The sequence below is a fragment of the Sminthopsis crassicaudata genome, chromosome 1, assembly GCF_048593235.1.
Source record: "Sminthopsis crassicaudata isolate SCR6 chromosome 1, ASM4859323v1, whole genome shotgun sequence".
Classification (NCBI taxonomy): Eukaryota; Metazoa; Chordata; class Mammalia; order Dasyuromorphia; family Dasyuridae; genus Sminthopsis; species Sminthopsis crassicaudata.
In genome coordinates this window covers 291,665,763-291,684,324 of record NC_133617.1, presented here as the reverse complement: position 1 = coordinate 291,684,324, position 18,562 = coordinate 291,665,763, and the positions used below count along the sequence as shown (strand labels likewise).

The 18,562-nt window shown below is 34.2% G+C and overlaps 1 protein-coding gene across 1 annotated transcript in view; it reads left to right on the top strand.

The window, feature by feature from the left end:
- ZNF704 (zinc finger protein 704) overlaps positions 1-18,562 on the top strand; it is a 306,810-nt gene that overhangs the window by 235,087 nt on the left and 53,161 nt on the right. The window contains exon 3 of the mRNA XM_074278958.1: positions 9,879-9,982. Within this exon, the coding sequence (XP_074135059.1) occupies positions 9,879-9,982 (104 nt within the window). The remainder of the gene's footprint in view (positions 1-9,878; positions 9,983-18,562) is intronic.

Below are 18,562 nucleotides of genomic sequence, written 5' to 3'. Positions count from 1 at the left end.
AATCATATGAGTCATGATTACCATTTTTGCATGTATTATGGAATACCTTTAGAAAGAGCATTAAGCTTTGATGCTGAATCATATGTAATAGTTATTGAATACAGTGTTCAACATTTAGAACCTAAACTATCTAATATTCCAAGATTAAAGATTAATATTCTGACTAGGTAGAATAGTTTTCTTTGAAATATGTCCTAGTTTCACTTTGCAGACATAACTCCCTCCTTTTTGTAGTTTATCACAAGCTTTGATACTGATTGAACTTGGTCTAGACAGATAGCAAAAGACTTTTCAGTAGTTGCTAAGGAACTGGATTAGTTGCTAATCTAGGGAATGTATTATTCATTTTAGTTTCCATTTATTCCTTCAGCACTTTAATTGCATATAAATGTCTTTTAGAGCTCTCCTGAGTCCAAAACATTTCTTCACTTAGTTGAGTAGTAGAAATGATATAAGACTCTGTTTATATTTGCCACGCTAGCACTCCAGCAGCATTCAGAGGTGACATAGCTCAGTTGGAAGTAGAAGCATCTGGCCACCCAGAGGGAGTCACAGACAGTGACAAATTTTGCAAGCAGCAGCTGACTACTCACCCAGAATTCAGTCATTAAATCATTGTTCCCTAGTCTTTAATCTAACACCAGCATCTCAAATCACCTCTTTATGTATCAAATGATGCAATTCTGGTAACCTGCTTCTAAATTTAGATAGTTTAAGGAACCATTTGCTTGGATAAATGGTACAATTTGCACTACTGAAATGCTAACTTAAATTGCATTATGAAAATCTAAACATATAAAGGGATGGTTAAGAAAATGATTGTTTTGTATTACGATATTATCCTTACTTTAAAAATGCATTTTCTACAAACTTCCAATAATAATAATGTTAAAGGTGATGATGATTAGTAAACTTATATAATAAAGTTTTCAAAATGCTTTAATTTTTTAGAATAAGATTCCTTTTGCAAAATTTTTAGTATGCCTGTCATATAAAGCAAACTATCACATTGAAAAAATTTTAACTTTCCACATGAAGTGCTCATTTAGAAATATTATCTGATTTTAATAGAAGTAACTGGATTAGGATAGACAGAGAATTGACCTGAGTGCCAGGTCACATAAATAAGTGACCCTGGGCAAATCACAACAACCTCTCAGTGTTCCTGCCAATTCTTCAATTCAAATTTCAGAGAATTTGTTGTCTCATGTTAATAGAGTGAATTTCATCTTCTGGAAATTTCTTATATCAATAAAAAAAATCTAGTCCCTGCTCCTATCCTACATACTTAAAAAGAAAAATTATTCTGAGTATTTATTTAGGAATTGATAGTATCTCAAGGTTAGAAGATATTATATGGTCTTCTGGTCCAACCTTCTTCCCAATGATTCACTGCCTAGTGAATCATCAGTCTAAGAATAATTGATTGTATAAAAATATCAAGATAAGTAAGGAACATGTTATTTTTCTACATAACTAGATATTTATAGATCCAAATACTTCAACAAATTATACTAAGCAACATAATAGCTTAAAATGTAAATAATATTTTATTGGTTGTCTTTTTTGTAATCTATTATCCTGCCTTCCTCTATGACCTCTAAGTTTTGATTCTAGGCTATAAATTAGATATGTAAGATTGCTGGATTTTTTAATGGCTCAGGGTTTTTTTTTTATTTATTTTGCCCACCGTACCATGAAATTAGTACAGTATTCATGTAGTTACACAAGTCAAATTCTAAAATTTCTTTAGACACAGACATAGAATTTTATGACTGATGGAGAGTGGACCTTTCTTGCTATCTAATTCAGTCCTTCATTTTCATGAATTCAGGCCAGTAAAGGTTTGTTGGCTTGTCAAAAATCCCACAGTCTAAATGGCAGAACTGGGTCTGTGGTTCAGGCTTTTTTACCTACTACTCTAATTGTGCTTCCTAGCAGAGCCTTCAAGAATCTAGAGTCAACATAATTCTCCTGTGAGGCTTTAAAATACAACCTTTATGAAGGTTTGTCCTTCATAAACAAGGGATAATAATAAAAATACAATAATAGATTATTGCCAGCTTCCTAAGATTGTTGTGAGGAAAGTACCTTATAAACCTTAAAGCACTTTTCACATAGATGTTGTGGGGACTGAATGAATTAACAGCTATAAAATATTTTGGGATGATGTCTCCCTTGACCTTGGAGATGTTTGAAAACAGTGCACTTAGTAACAAGGATGTAGACAATGTGAATACTTTCTCAGATGGTGCAGGTAACAACCCATTCACACTTTCTTCTCCTGTGCTATTCATGTCCTCTTGTAAATCTTCCAGAGGAAGAGGCCACTCATGCCCTAGGGGCTGTCTTCTAGATCTCATAATATTACATGGGAACATTATAGCCAATGTTATCATTCTTTTAAAAAATATTATTTTATTTTCTCCCAATTACATGTAAAAACAATTTTTAACATTTGTTGGCTTTTTTTTAATTAAAATTTGGAGTTCAAAATTCTATTCCTCCCTCTTTCACCTTCACCCTCCCTGAGATGGTAAGCAATTTGATATAGGTTATACATATGTAATTATATAAAACATTTTCATGTTAGTAATTTGGAAGGAAGGGAGGAAGGGAGGAAGGAAGGAAGGAAGGAAGGAAGGAAGGAAGGAAGGAAGGAAGGAAGGAAGGAAGGAAGGAAGGAAGGAAGGAAGGAAGGAAGGAAGGAAGGAAGGAAGGAAGGAAGGAAGGAAGGAAGAAAGGAAGGAAGGAAGGAAGGAAGGAAGGAAGGAAGGAAGGAAGGGAGAGAGGGAGGGAGGGGGGAAGGAGGGAGGAGGGAGGGAGGAGATTAAGAAAGAAGAAAAAAGAAAAACTTTAGTCTATATTCAGACACTAGAGACAATGTCTTTCTCTAGAGGCAGATCTACTTAAATAGCATTCAAAAACTCTACTTTAATTGGACATTTTATTAGAGAGGAATTGACTTCAACTTAAGGTATATGATCAATGGTTTCAGTATTGATTATTGACAGACTGATGCATGCTACAAAACTGTTGAACTCTTCTCTCCAGGATCATGTCCTTATTAGTAATCAATGTGACTCCATTGATACTGAGTAGTTACACCATAACTCTTTGACTTATAAATAGACTTTGGGATACCATAAAAGTTCTTTGGACTGTTAGTATTATAGTAACTATGCCTTCTTACTGAACCAATAATCCTACATCTCTCTATGCTTCACTGACACTTTACTTTTGTTGTAATTAAATACTGCCTTCTTTGAGATTATTGCTTTCATTGTATGTGAATGTTTAGCCTGAAGAAGATGATTCTATGATTGGTTCAGCACTCTGTCATACATCATCTTTGTCACTTTCCCATCCTGTCTGTCTTTTCTCCTTCTAATGACATCGTCTATTAAATGACAACATTTTCTGTGAGTGGGCATCCAGGAAATTTTATTGTGTTTAGGCAAAGAGAAGACAGTGTTGATGATAAAGGGGTTATGACATGTGTAAGTCTTCAGTAGTTAGGATCATTCTGTTGCTTCTTCTGACTCCATTCCTCCCAAGGACTCTTTGCCATGTCTATCATTCTATCATTAAAGTTATCCCGAATTATGGTGAGGGTGTCCAAGACTTAATAAAAAAAGTTTTCCTTAACCTTATCAAGGTTCATCATGGTAGGAGTATATGCCCTAAGGATGATGGCATGGCACTTTCCTACAAGTGGCAATTGCATTGTTATATGCCTATCATTCACTTCTTTTGGAAGGCATATAACTAGATTAGTGTTGAATGCAAAATCTATCCCAACTTCATGGTTCTCCTCATGACTGTAGCCACTCTAGAAAAACATGTATCCAGTTTTTATTTCAGTAAGCTGGTCTTCATTTGTCAACCTTATTTCATTCAGGGCTGCTGTTTGGATGTGATACTTCCTGAGTTCTTTCAAAAGAGCTGTTTGTCTTTCAGGTCTTTTGAATTTTGTATAGTCTATAACACAAAATTATGGACCACTTCTTACCACCACTTACCAATGGTGAGTGGAATCTTTGCAAAAGTTTTTGTACATTTTTTATGTTTTGATCATAGGGTCCTTCCTGACATAGTAAACAGTCCAGGGGTAGGTTAGGTAAAGCAGACAATTTTTAGGACACCTTCTCTAGTTCTTTCCTCACACCAAGAGATCAGCAGTACATTTTTTGAAAAAGTTATTCAGTCGCTCAGAGTACTAACAAATCCCATCACTGCTTTAGTCCAGTGAGGAGACAATTTGATGGCTTGGGTTGCCTATGGGCAGGATTGTGGCTACAGCTCCCTATATATACATACCTGCTGTTTCAGACAACATACCTGTTGTCTATTACCAAAGGACTTTGAGAAAGGTAAAAATCGTAAAATTATGTAAGTGATGTATTTTGACTCATACATATATTGGATTTAAGTGAGGCAGAGTTGCAGAGTTACTAAGTTGTCTACCTTACTCTCTCTTCCAGAATCATATAAGTGATTGGAAAAAACCAAAATGACTGGCAATGTCCTGGGATGCATTGGATAATCTGATTTTCAATGTCTTAAAAAACTTTAAACACTTCATAGCATTTATATCAGCAGTCTTCATGGGCAATGGAAAAAATGTTCTCATGTGCCCACTCCATTTGGGGAAGTCTTCATATGATTGAGGTAGTCACCCCCACCTCAATTCACTGACAACTTTAAGTCTCCTTGGTTACCCAGGAGAGGCCATCTGCCAAAAGAGTTTACAGAGGTGCACCTGCTGTACATGCTACAGCTGAAAAAGGCTTGGAAGCCATTGTAACAAAGGTACTAGCTGAACATCTATACACTCCATATATAAAATACATTTGTGACACCTCTATATAGCTTGGAAGACCTTTCTCTCTTTGTAGAGTCTTTAGCCCTTCTCCCCTTGAATACAATGTTTCTGTTGGTCAGCTTGCTTACCTGGGTTCCTAGTGCCTGCAGCTAGGAATCACATTTTTTGAAGTTGCTTCCTCCCTCAGCTGAACTTTTTTTTACCATATCTGGAGACTGTTATCTCTGCTCCCTACTAGAAGCAATATCTCCTATTCCTTGAAGAGTACATGTCAGTGGAGGGGGTGGAAAGCAAGGAGAGAAAAAGATTCTCTTTCCCTCTCTCCACAAAGGTCCCTTCTGTAGGCAACCCCCAACTTTTCAATTTTTCCCACACAGGAACTCAAACCGTTTAAATTCACTCAGGACTCAGTTTTTTAAAGCCCTCAGACATGTGTCTGATTTGTTTGCTCAGCCAATGGTTGTTCTTTTCTTGCTTCTGAGAAGTTTTTGTAGCTCATAAAGGGACTGGTTCATTGATGCATTTCTACAGTTAGCTAATCCCCCATTAACACCTTGTGCCTGGCCTTTTGTGACAACATCAATTGAGTAGGGGTGGGAGGAATTACATTCTCCATCTGTTACATTATCTTTGAAATTATGGTAGCAATAACAGGTGTGGAATATTGGCATATGCTGTAAGAAATGGTCACTTATGCTAGTTGTTTTTTCTTATGTGGCTATGGAGAAGGGCTCATCTATCTAGAAAAACTGATGTAAAAACAAATTAAATTTAAATCATATCCAGTATTCATATAGCTTCAAAGTTGCAAAGTAATTTTACATATTGTGTCCTCTCATTTGTTCCTCAAAACAACCTTATGGAGTAAGTGCTATTATTCCTGTTTTATAGAAGAAACTGAAGCTGACAGAGGTTAATGACTTGCTCAGGGTTGGACTAATTGCCTTAATAATATAGAAAAGTTAATTAATTAATTATAGAATTATTTTTTAAATCCTTTATAGAAACCTATCCTCTGCTGAATCATAAGAATCACAAACAAGTTGCAGAATTGTATCTAACATATATCACATAAAATCTATTTAAAATTTTGAAACAAATCAAGACTCTATATAAAACTAGCAAAGTTAATGACAAGTTAAGTTTTCTCATAATATTCAGAAATCATGGTTTGTGACTGACCATGAACAGATCTCAGTTTTTCAGTCACTAATATAATATGTATTACTATTGCAAATATCTAAGCTATTGTTATTGTTTAAGTTATAATTTATAACAATGTACTTAACAAAGTAAATTAATATAATATTGTAAAAAAAAGGAGGGGTTCCCTTTTTCCCATTAATGATGATGATCTTAGTCTTCAAAGTAAAATTAAAGGGCTAGAACATGGGAACCTTTAGAGGAAAATATCAAGTTCGGGTTCCTTGTGTATCTGGGATGGGATTAATAATATGACTAACAAACCTCATCCTGTAGGATTCTTTTCTATAACTTAATAAAAGCCTCCATGGAGAATCTGCTGACTCAAATGTGCTAGCGACCTTCTTTTGAATCTTTCAGAATCTTCTAGATACCATTGCAACACTTGGGCTTTTATTTTGTTCTACTTGACTGTCTTGTTTTATTTTGTGTTTTGTCTTGAGAGTGGATCTCCCTCTCCTACTCAGGCTGGAAGTATGGCAGGTACTCCTGGGTCTGACTCATTGTTGAGCATCAGGGAAACTTTCAGCTCTTAGGGGTAGGAACTATCTTGTTTTTGTATTTTTTCTATACAGTGACTCACAGAAAGTAATTGCTTAATAAAGGATATTCATTCAGAGAAAAGAGAAAAGGACCCAGAACAGAACTTTGTGATAAAACCATATTTAAGAGGATGGGAAATGAGTAATGATATAAGGAAAAAGGGTAAAAATAAATAACCAAACATGTAAGAGAATTGAGAGAGCAATACCATCAGTTCTTAATTTGCTAAATTACCTATAATATGATTTTAATTCACTTCATTTAAATGGACAGAAAATAGTTTTCTTAAAAGATCTGATTAAATAACAGTGTGACAATTTCAAGAGGTGAAGTTTATTATTTAATTGCAATTATTCTAAAAACTGGGACCATCTGAGAAAATTAACCTCATGTTTTAGATACAGTACTTAAAGTTGTTCAAGTAATGAAAGAAATATTGTCAAGGAGGTGATACCACTTCATCATGGGTTTCTAAATTACCTGAAAAGAATCTTAGACCTCTAAGAAAGCTGTAGTACATAATTGATTCAAGGCTAGTTTCAAATTCTGAAAAGAATATTTAATTTAAATTGTAGTTTTGTCCCTTACATATATTAGATAGTATGACATGATAGAAAGAGGTTTGAGGCACAAAAACCCAGTTTTGTGACTTTACTGCTGCCTGAGGGACATTTGTTTTCTGTGGACTTCAGTTTTTCCCTTAAAAGTTAAAAGCTTTTAAGTCCTTTCAAGCTCTAAAGCCTATCACCTTGATCCAAATGTTTAATAAGTATTTGTTAAATTTAATTATTTCTCAATGACCTAGATAATTGGGAGGCCCTTTACAGCAGTTACTAAAAGACATAGTAAATTCCCCATCTGTGTTTTATGTCTTTATGCTTAATTATAAATATTTGAAGGTGTAGCCACATTCAATCAGTAATTATATGGTAGCGTATGCAATGAAATGAAAATGTTTCTCCTCTACTGTCTTGTATATATCTGAGAGAACAAACATAAAAGAAAATGATATCACACACACACACACACACACACACACACACACACACAGATCTATATCTTTAGGAAGATTTTACACATGTAGAAAGCTTTATAAAATAATTTCTAAATATAGTCATATATAATTCACATAAAGGAAGAAAGGAAATAAGTATTTGTTAAGCACTTATTACATGACAAGCACTATGTTAAATACTTTTCAAATATTACCTCTTTTGACCCTCATGAAAATCCTAGGAGAAAGGAAGGAATCATAATAATAACTAACATTTATATTAGTAGTTAAATAATAGGCACTGTGCTAAACACTTTATAATTATTATGTCATTTGATCCTCTCAACAATCTTACAAAGTAGATGCAATTATTATTCCTATTTCACAGATGAGGAAACTGAGGGCAACAGGGGTTAAATGACTTATCCAGGAATACATAACTAGTAAGTATTTAAGTCTGGATGGGAACTTAGATCTTCTGACTATAGGCCCAGTGCTCTATCCATTGTGCAACCTAACTTCTGTGCTATACACACACATACACATACATGATATATACATGTAGATGTGCATTGTATTTATAAAGATTCAAAAATATACACACACACAATATATATCCACATATATTCATATTCTTTAGGATAGAAAAGGGACCATTGATGCTGAGTATACATTGTACATAATTTTTTTAATGTAAATTTAACCAATATGGATTTAAAAGCTTTAATAAAAAAAATAACCTATCTGCCAAGCAAAGACCACAGAAGTTGAGGATAGCATTAGTTTAGAATATAAATTCCTTTGTAAAGTCTTACAGAAAAGGATGATGGAAAAATATGAGCAACATTACTTCATAAAACAGAAAGAAACATGGAGAACAAAACTACTTTAGAGAAAACTTTGCAAAGACTCAGCTAGGCAAAGTCATCCTAAGGGCATTTGAGGATGAAACTTAAAAGGAAGGAAGACAGACAAAAGATGGAAAAGACCTACAAAGTTATGTTGGATTTTTTTTTTTGATCCAACATACTTTTCATTATCAAGTACAGTGAAGCCTCCATACTTTACTCCAATAATTTGAAATGTGTTTCTAAAAGAGTACTGACATTCTGAAGAAAATAAATATAGGAAAAGCATCCGGAGGAAGCCAACTATTCTCAGATGAGATCTATGCTAGAAACAGTATGATTCTGAGGACACTGAAAAAATAATCTCAAAGCATGTAAAAGAGTGATAATAATACCAAAGGCATGGAAAAGGTCTCTGCCATTATTAGTGCCAAAAAAGTGACCAAGAAATTATCAGTAGCTATATAACCATGTGCTGACTTTTCTCCTATATTAAATTTTTGTGAGAATATTTTAAATTGCCAGTGAGAGCATCATTGTTAGGGCTGTTAATGGGAAATAGGTTTTCACAAGAAGTATTTCACATGTACCATATCATTACCACTGCACAAGTGGCTAAAAAATGTACAGCATACCAGATCTTGCCATGTTTATTTTGGTGATTGATATAAAAGTTACTGTAGAATCAAAGTTGCTAGATATCCTCACGGTCATTGGTTCCATGTGTTGACTGACTTGTAATAATGTCTGTGGTTTATTTGGTTTGGAGGGGATTGCTGAGATCTTTTCCTTTTCTAAATTAGCATTTGATAAAAAGTGAACTCCTCAAAGATTGCCAATTACTTCACTTTTGTTCATATATCTCTAGGACTTAGCACAGTGCCTAGTACATTGTAGGTTCTTAATAAATATTGGCTAATAAATAGATGATTTCAGGTTAAATTCAGTTTAAGCAGCATGATAAATTTTATATGATCTTTCATTAATATAGGACCCTTTTTTTCCTCACTGTTCTATAAAATTCCTCTCTGAAACTATCTCAGATATTTCATTGCTTTTACAAATTACCTAACATAGCTATGGATTAAAACTACATATGAAAAAAATCACTATATTGTAGATATGGCTTGTTGATTTTATATTGTGCTTTTCTAATTTTAACGTGCTGTTTTCTCAAACATTTGGAATGATTTAGGCAGCTCCTGGTATGCCTTAGAATTTCAGCTTTTTGATATTAACTTTTGTAGTAGTCTAAACCCAAGTGGGCAGTGATTCATGATAATTATTATACTAATAGAAAAGATTATCGTCTTTTCTGTTTAGCCTAATTGATTGACCAAACTTCATGAACCAAAGCAGCCTCATCAGGCAAATAAATTATTGCATTTTTAGAAATGTGGTGCCTTCTTTTTAGGAAGGGGATACCCTCATTTGTGTTGTCTTATCTTTGCTCTGTTTATTTTAGGAAATCTTCAGAAGAGCTGGATATGGATAAAGTAACAGCAGCAATGGTACTAACCAGTTTGTCCACCAGCCCTTTGGTTCGAAGCCCTCCTGTGAGGCCAAATGGTAAGTGTGTTATCCTTGGGAAAATGTTACTTTATAGATACAGAATTTTCATGCTATGAGAAACCTTGAAGATCAGCTAGTCAATCCTATCCAGAAGCATGACTTCCCTCCAAAATAATCCTTAAAGTGACCTTGTGGTCCTTCTGCTCAAATAATTCCAGTGATAAGAAATTCCCAGCATCATGAGAGGCCTATTCTGTTTTTTGGGGAACACTTACTTGTAAATAATTTTATTAGGGAATTTATTAGAATTTATTCTCTAGTTTATTAGAACACTTAGTTGTTAATAATTTTCTTCTTTAATTTCTACCCAATAATCTTAGTTCTGTTCTCTTAAAAGTCACTCATGACCTTAATTCTACATCCAATGGTTCTTTTTTTAAGTGTTCATTCTCCTTGACTTCTCAGCAGTTTTTGAATCTGTTGATCACTGTCTCGGGTTGGATATTCTCTCTTCCCTTGGCTTCAGAGACAGCATAACCTCCCATTTCTCTTCCTTCTTCCCTATGTAGGCAACTTTGTCCCCAAAACCATTTATTTAAACTAGCACCTCATAGATAACAAGTGAATAGAACACTTTGTCACTAAAAATGAAATAGCTTAAAAATGAAAAAATGAAATAAAAATAAAATTTAAAAATAAAATAGCTATCGTTTTTAAAGTAATTCAGAAACTATTCTTTGTTTCCGCCTATTCTTCAGTCTTTTTTATAACTCCTTAATGAAAAAGTGTCTTTTAGAGATTTATTTTCAACCCTATTATGTTTTCTTTAGGTAGATTTATTCATTCTCATAGCTTTCAAATCCATAGTACCAACCCCAATTTCTCTTTGCGAAGCTCTTTTGAGCCATATCAGTCACCTAATAATTATTAAGCATTTTCTATGTACCTTGAATTAAGAATACAAAGAAAAGCAGCCTTACTCTCACACACATTAAACACACACACACACACACACACACACACACCAAAAAACCCAGACTCTGAAAGTTTCACAGCCTAATGTGTCCAAGTCAGCATATTCAAAACTAAAATGATAATCTTTTCCTCTAAATTTGCTCTCCTTTCTGATTTACTATACCTTTGTATGATACTACCATTTACACTGTATCCATATTTATAAATATTTGAATTCTCTTGACTTTTTCTTCTCATTCACATCTCATATAGAATCAATTATGACATCATATTCATTCCACTTCTACTATTGTTTGTAATCATTCCTCTTCTTTATTTCCTTTGCCACAATCCCAAGGCAGGCCCTCATTACCCATTCCTGGAGTTTTTATAAACACTATCCAATAGGACTTCCAGCCTCTACTCTCCCTTGCTTTCAAACCACTGTTTACAACCACTGCTAAAATAATCTTTCTCCACACAACTGCCAAAGTCTGGTAGAGTACAACAGATAATCAAATCATTTACTCTGGATACTACACTTCTAAACTATAAGATAGCAATCATATTAGGTTTTTTGGGGGGCTGCCATGTCCCAGTTTACTTGTATTGAGTCTGTAGTCCACTAAAATCCCTGAGTCATTTTTACATAAATTGTGGTCTAGCCACATTTCCCTCATATAAGACTTGTGGTTGATATTTTTTGAACCTTAAGTGCAGTATTTAGGATTGATTCTTATTCATTTTCATCTTACTAGATGGGGGCCCTCTTTCTAGCTTACTAGGAAAACATTTCATAGCTCAATGCTTCTTTAAATATTAGTTATCCCTCCTTACCATATATAAATCAGCCCAAGAAAATTACCTCATTTTAGGTCATGCTGGATACTAACTTATCCTAGCCTAAAGTTTCAATCCTAATCTGCATAAGATCATAGGTTTAGAGCTAGAAGAAATTTTAAAAGATTATCTAGTCCGGAGATGTCAAAGTTACTGCCATGGCTACAAACAGCCACCCTTGTGCAGCTCCAACCAGATTAAAATATAATTTGTTGTTGTTGAGATTTTTACATCCAATTCTCTGTGATCCCATTTGAGGTTTTTCTCAGCAAAGATACTGGAGGAAGTTTGCCATTTTCTTCTCTTTTTCTTCATTTTATAGATGAGGTAACTAAGACAAATAGAATAAAATGACTTGTTCAGAGTCACAGCTAATAAGCATCCAAAGCCAATTTTGAACTCAGCACCTTCTGATTCTAAGGCCAACTGTGTCATCTAGCTGCCCAAAAATATAATTAGGAAGTGTTTAAAAATAAATAAAAATATAACACAACATAGACAATGTTAACTTGTGTTTTTTCAAAGTTAATATGCAGCCTTCAGGTTTCCATTCTACTTGAGTTTGACACAGCTGATCATGTCTTCTCTCATTTTATAGATGAGGAAACCCAGTAAAGTGGTTTTTTGTAGTCACTTTGTCTTGTATAAAGGTATAAATTTAAACTTCAGTTCTTTAATGTCAAATTCAACACTATTCCCACTGAATCACCCTTGTCTCTGTCATCCATATTTGTTCAATTCTTCTTGGTCTGAAATCATTTTCATTTTTAGGGAACACAGAGCCAGAATTAGCCATCCTTTGGGAGCCTATAGGCTATGAAAATATAAGGGTCCATTCATCTGCAAAGAACCCTACCTAGCTGCACAAGCATTTTCCCCCAGACTGGCTGGCACCTGTCCTCCCTCTTAAGGATACACAGGGAATCCAGCCTGGGGTGCAAACAACAAATTTTGTGCTGTTAGCTGGTCAAACTAAGTCAATAAGCATTTGACTGTGCTAAATTCTGAGATTGAAAATGTAACAGAAAGACAATCCCTATCCTCAAGGAGATTACATTGTATTAAGGAAAGGCAACACAGTAAAAGAAACTGAAAGGGAGAAAAGGGAAAGATAACCAACCATAAGGAGGCATTGTAGAAAAAGTCTGACCAGTTAGGAATGGAGCCTCAAGTCTAAATCTTTTTCTCAGCAATTTTCTCTGCAACTTCTCTTCTTAGTTCACCACTTCTAATTTCTCTCTGGAGCTAAGCATCATTTATCCTTGATTCATTCAGGGCCTCCTGTAGATTCTGTGTTTCTGGAAACTATGGCAATTCAAAAAGACAAGTTAAGAGGACCCCTTAACAGCCCATAACGTGTGTCATCATTAATCATATCATAGATAGCATTTATAAAACTCTTTAAGGTTTGTAAAGAACTTTATGTATCTTTATCTCATTATTACAACAAACCTAAGGAATAGATGATATTATTATGCTGTTCTTACAAATAAGGCTTAGAGCTACCACATGACACACAGTCTGTAAGTATTTGAGACATGGATCTTTCAGACTCAGTATCCAGTATTCTATACACTGTGCTACTTGCTTCCTTTACCCTAAAAATGATGCAGTCTTTTGTACATCTTCTGGAGCTCTCTGAATAACTCTGAATTTGATTTTCTAAAGTCTAGGTGTCCCTTTTTATCTATAATAAAATCTTAGATAATGTAAGTCAACCTCCCTCCTGCACTATTCCTGTCTTTGCTGGTCAAGCTAAGTCAATAAGCATTTGACTGTGCTAAATTCTGAGATTGAAAATGTAACAGAAAGACAATCCCTGTCCTCAAGGAGATTACATTGTATTAAGGAAAGGCAACACAGTAAAAGAAACTGAAAGGGAGAAAAGGGAAAGATAACCAACCATAAAGAGGCATTGTAGAAAAAGTCTGACCAGTTAGGAATGGAGCCTCAAGTCTAAATCTTTTTCTCAGCAATTTTCTCTGCAACTTCTCTTCCTAGTTCACCACTTCTAATTTCTCTCTGGAGCTAAGCATCATCAATCTCAACCTCCCACTTGACAACTCTTCAAAGAAAACATCCTGTCCCTGCCACTTTCCATTTGGGGGTATCCTTCTGAGCCTCAGTTTCCACATATCTTCAAGGGCTAAATCAACTAGAACTTGAGATCTGGTAATCACAGATTCAGTAATCACTAATACCTGCAGGAACTTTCTTCTCTAGTCCTTAACCACAAATCTGACCTCTGTGTCTCTCCTTTTCTGTTTGCTCTTTCTTGATCATAGGAAAATTGATAATTTATGGTGGAGGTATCCAAACCTGCAACTTTATGAAACAGTCTCTTCTTTATTGAGCAGAATCTGCCCTAGTATAACAGCTCCCCTCATCACTTCTTCTAACTTCTGAAAGATGAAAGGAACAAAAAGCAGATCAAAAGCTATTCTTATTCTCTGCTTTTAGTCATAAAATAGAAATTTTTTCAATAGATATCGATGACCAAAAGTCCCCATCACAATCTCTGTGCCAGCTTTCTAATAGGTATAACATACAAGAGATAAGGCACCTTCCTTTGCCACATTTAGAGTTTTTACATAAGTAAAATAAATACTTAGACCTAAAATATAATGCATGGCAAAGAGAGATGAAAGAGCTTCTGATGTCAGCTCCCTATTCTTCCCTGACTGTCATAGTTGTCCCTGTTACAACCCATACCTCCTTACCTTATAATCTGTCTCTGCAGTATTTGCATTTTGCTGGTCTTCTGAAACCTGATTTCCCCCCCCCCCCCCCCCGCCAAGGTAATGTAATTTAGGGAGGACTTCCTAAACTTGTTTTTACTTGTGACCCCATTTCAGCCAAGAAATTTTCACATTACTCCAAGTATATAAGTATAAAAACCAGGTATACAAATCAAGTATTTGCTGATAATAAATCATAAAGATATTTATCTTAAAACAGTGCTTTAATTTGTATATAATTTTACCATTTATTAAAAACAGGAGCAAATTTGCATAATAATGAGATGGATTTATTTTTACATAAAGAATTAAATCTTGGTGGAATATTTAATACCTTTTACTCTTGCCAAATTTTTCTCAACCCCCACATTCAGTTATACAACCCCACATGGGGTTGCAACCCACAGTTTAAGAAGCCTAACATTATTTTCTTTAACAGTGTTTTATTTTCATTGATAAAGAAAGGAAGGAGAGAGAGAGAAGGAAGAAGGAAGGCACAGTGCGAAGCACTTTGTAAATATTATCCCATTGGATCCTCACAACAGCCCTGGATATAGCTGCAATAACATTTGGCAGTTGAGGAAATTGAGGCAGGCAAAAGTTAAGTCATCTGCCCCTACTGATTAGTTCTGAGGCTGCATTTGAATTCAAGTTTCCCTGATTGTAAGCCCAGAACTCTATGCACTGTACTAATTACCTAGAAAAGGGAAAAGGTTCGATGATGAGAGAAATGGCCAAACATTAAACCAAATTATCTGTTCTTTTAAAGAACTGAAAATAACAAAGTTCATTGTAAATGTTAACATTTTAAAAAATTCTAGCCCCTGAATCAAACTTGTTAAAATTTTAAAATGCTTAGTTAATATCGAACAAAAACTCTAACAATGAAAAAAATCCACTTCTGAAAATATACCCAATTCAGTAAAAAGCTATAGTCTGAACATTTTTATAATAAGCATGAAGCTATATTTAATCTGATCAATACCCAGGCAGTCCTGTCAAAAATATGCTATTTTGTAGTTAATAACACTAGCCTTTATGAAGTATTGTCAGAAGACAAGTTATTTTCTACTATGAATTCTATCTCATTCTACCTTCTATCTCATGATTTAGCATTTGTTGGAGTAGATGTCTAATTTCCACATTACTGAATGGTAGTAAATCACGAAATGTTTTTTGATGTTCACCTTACCTTCTCTGTTGATAATATGGCATTTCTCATTAAAACAACTTGGAAGGTGGGCATTCTGTTTTACTTTCTTATCTTCCAAAAGAGCTCTTAAGCAGTAATATAGTTAAAGAACACAGCCTATTTCCAGAAACACAGTGCTACAGAACTGGAGTTCATCAAGAAGGAAAGGGATTATAATATAAATAAAAGATTCCATTTTTCATCCTTGCCATTATCTTTTAAGTCCTTTGCTATTTCTTATTGAGAACAGTCTAATATTTCTTTGATGCTAAAAGAGTAGAATTACAATAGGCATTTTTCTTAAAGCTGAATGTTATTTGCTTCCTTAGAACAAATGTTTGTTCATACAATTATAAAGAAAGTAATTTGATGTTCAATTAGGCAAGAAAAACCTGCTGATTTAATAATTTTCCTGATTCTCCGATTTAATCTGTAAGAGGAAGTTAAAGCATTTTTATACTAAATGAAGGTATTTCTTCCAATAGTAAAAGATTTGCTTCAGTATTGGTGATAACCTATTTTCATGAATTCATTTAATGAATTGTGATCTGTCTCATTTAGTCAGAATTTGTCCTTTGAAAAGGTGAAAGGTTCAGAATATAAAAACCATCAAAATCTTTAGCAAATACTTTATTTGTTCCTTTTTTAGAAAAGAAAAGGCTACCACTAAAATACTGTAAGTCCACTATTTTATCAGAAAAAAACAGTTCATTAGCTTGATCTTTTGAATGAATTCTATTTCTTACACAATCAATAAAGGTATAGAAATCTGTCTTATTTGCAGGAAAATAGGAGGGAAATGAGATATAGGAAAAGAGGAAGGTGATAAAAAGGGGGGCTTGATTCTTTTTGTACAGCAAAATAACTGTATGGACATGTATACATATATTGTATTTAATTTATACTTTAACATATTTAACATGTATTGGTCAACCTGCCATCTGGGGGAGGGAGTAGGAGGGGGAGGAGGGGAAAGGTTTGAACAAAAGGTTTTGCAACTGTCAATGCTGAAAAATTACCCATGCATGTATCTTGTAAATAAAAGGCTATAATAAAAAAAAAAAAAGAGGGGGCTTATTGAGGGAGGGAGTAGTCAGTAGCAAAACACTTCTGAGAATGGACAGGGTGAAAGGAGAAAGAATAAGTGGGGGGTAAATACAATTAGCAATAGTAATTGTAAAAAAAATTCAAAGCAAGTTTCTCTGATGCAATATTATTGTTCTCTGGAAAATGATGAGCAGGATGCTCTCAGGAAAAAAAAAAAAAAAAAAACAAAAACCTGGAAACTCCTCCATGAACAAAGTGAAATATATTGTGTGCAAAGTAATAGCAATGTTCTGGGATGACCAACTATAAATGATTGCTATTTTCAGTTACAATCATCCACACCTACTCTGAAGGATTTATGATGAAAAATCCTATTTATACCCAGAGAAGGATTTGAATGTAGATCAAAGCATCCTCTATTACTCTCGCTCTCACTCACTCTCACTCACTCTCTTTATTTTTAACTTAATTTTTCTTAAGTGTTTTTATTTTCATTAGTGTGGGAGATCTGTGTTTTCTTTCACAATTTGACTGTTATGGAAATGTTTTACATAACTTCACATGTGGTTTCTTAATGGTGGGTAGGGATAAGGAAGAGAAAATAGAATTCAAAAATCTTAAAAACAAATTTAAAATATTTTGTTTTGAATATAACTGGGAAAACTATTAAATAAATTAAAATACAAAAATGAATTAGTTTCTAACTGAAATATAGTCCATGTAACAATAATGGGTGGATTATAAATCATTGGCTTTATGTGACTTGACTAACAATGTAATGAAAATTGCCTCTCAAAATTATTCATGCTTTCATGAATAAAATTATCTAAAAACTAATAGTTTTTGTTTTGAGAATATACCATGTATTAGATTTATCTTATAAAGATGACAGAGTAACCAAATCTCAGAAATGGGAAAGGATTTCATATGGTTTAAGTGCCTGGACTATACTCTCCTCTCCTGTGTACCTAGAAAGATGTTTTTGCCCAAACAACAATGGCAGCAAACATTAATTTGCTAATTCATTAAACATTAATTAATAATTATGTTTGAGTCCAGGCCAACATAGGTAGTGCAGTGGATAGAGCCCTGGATTCAGAATGACTCATCTTCATAAGTTCAAATCTGGTCTCAGACACTTACTAATTGTGTGACCCTGAACAAGTCACTTAGCCCTGTTTACCTCAGTATTCTCATCTGTAAAATGAGCTAGAGAAGGAAGTGGCAAACCAGTATCTTTCCCCCCCCCCAAAAAAAAAAAAAAAAATAGGATCATGTAGAATAAGATCCTGAAACAATCCAACAACAGCAGTGGTCAAGGCATTCCTACATATAGGATACAAAGAGAAAATGGAAAATAGTCTCTATTTTCAAGGAAAATACATTCCAGATAATTTAGGAGATGGAGAATTCTGTGATTGGAGGAAATCAGGCCAAAATGAATTGCCATAGGAGGTGGTGACTAAGATGAACTTTGAAGAAAGCTAATGATTCAAAGAAGTCCCTCTTCACACTGTAGTAGCTTTTATTGTTATCAAATGTATACATACATTAACCCTAATTTGTCTCTTTGCAGTTTTTACCCATTGCTCCTACAACTTTCTTCCCTCTTGTACATGATAGCCCTTCATATTCTTGAATATAGCTGTCATTTCCTCCTCTATATGTCTACTCTTCACCAGGCTAAACACCCCAAATTCTTGTAACTGATCCTTATAGGTATAAAGTTGAACCTTTATCAACTTGTTTGGCTTCCTCTGGGCACTCTTGGACTTATATTTGTGGTGTCTGAAGTCTCCTTTAGCTCCAGAGCAGTGGTCCTATGTTTTTTCCCCAAATTGTGGTGCCTTGAATGGAGTGTAATAC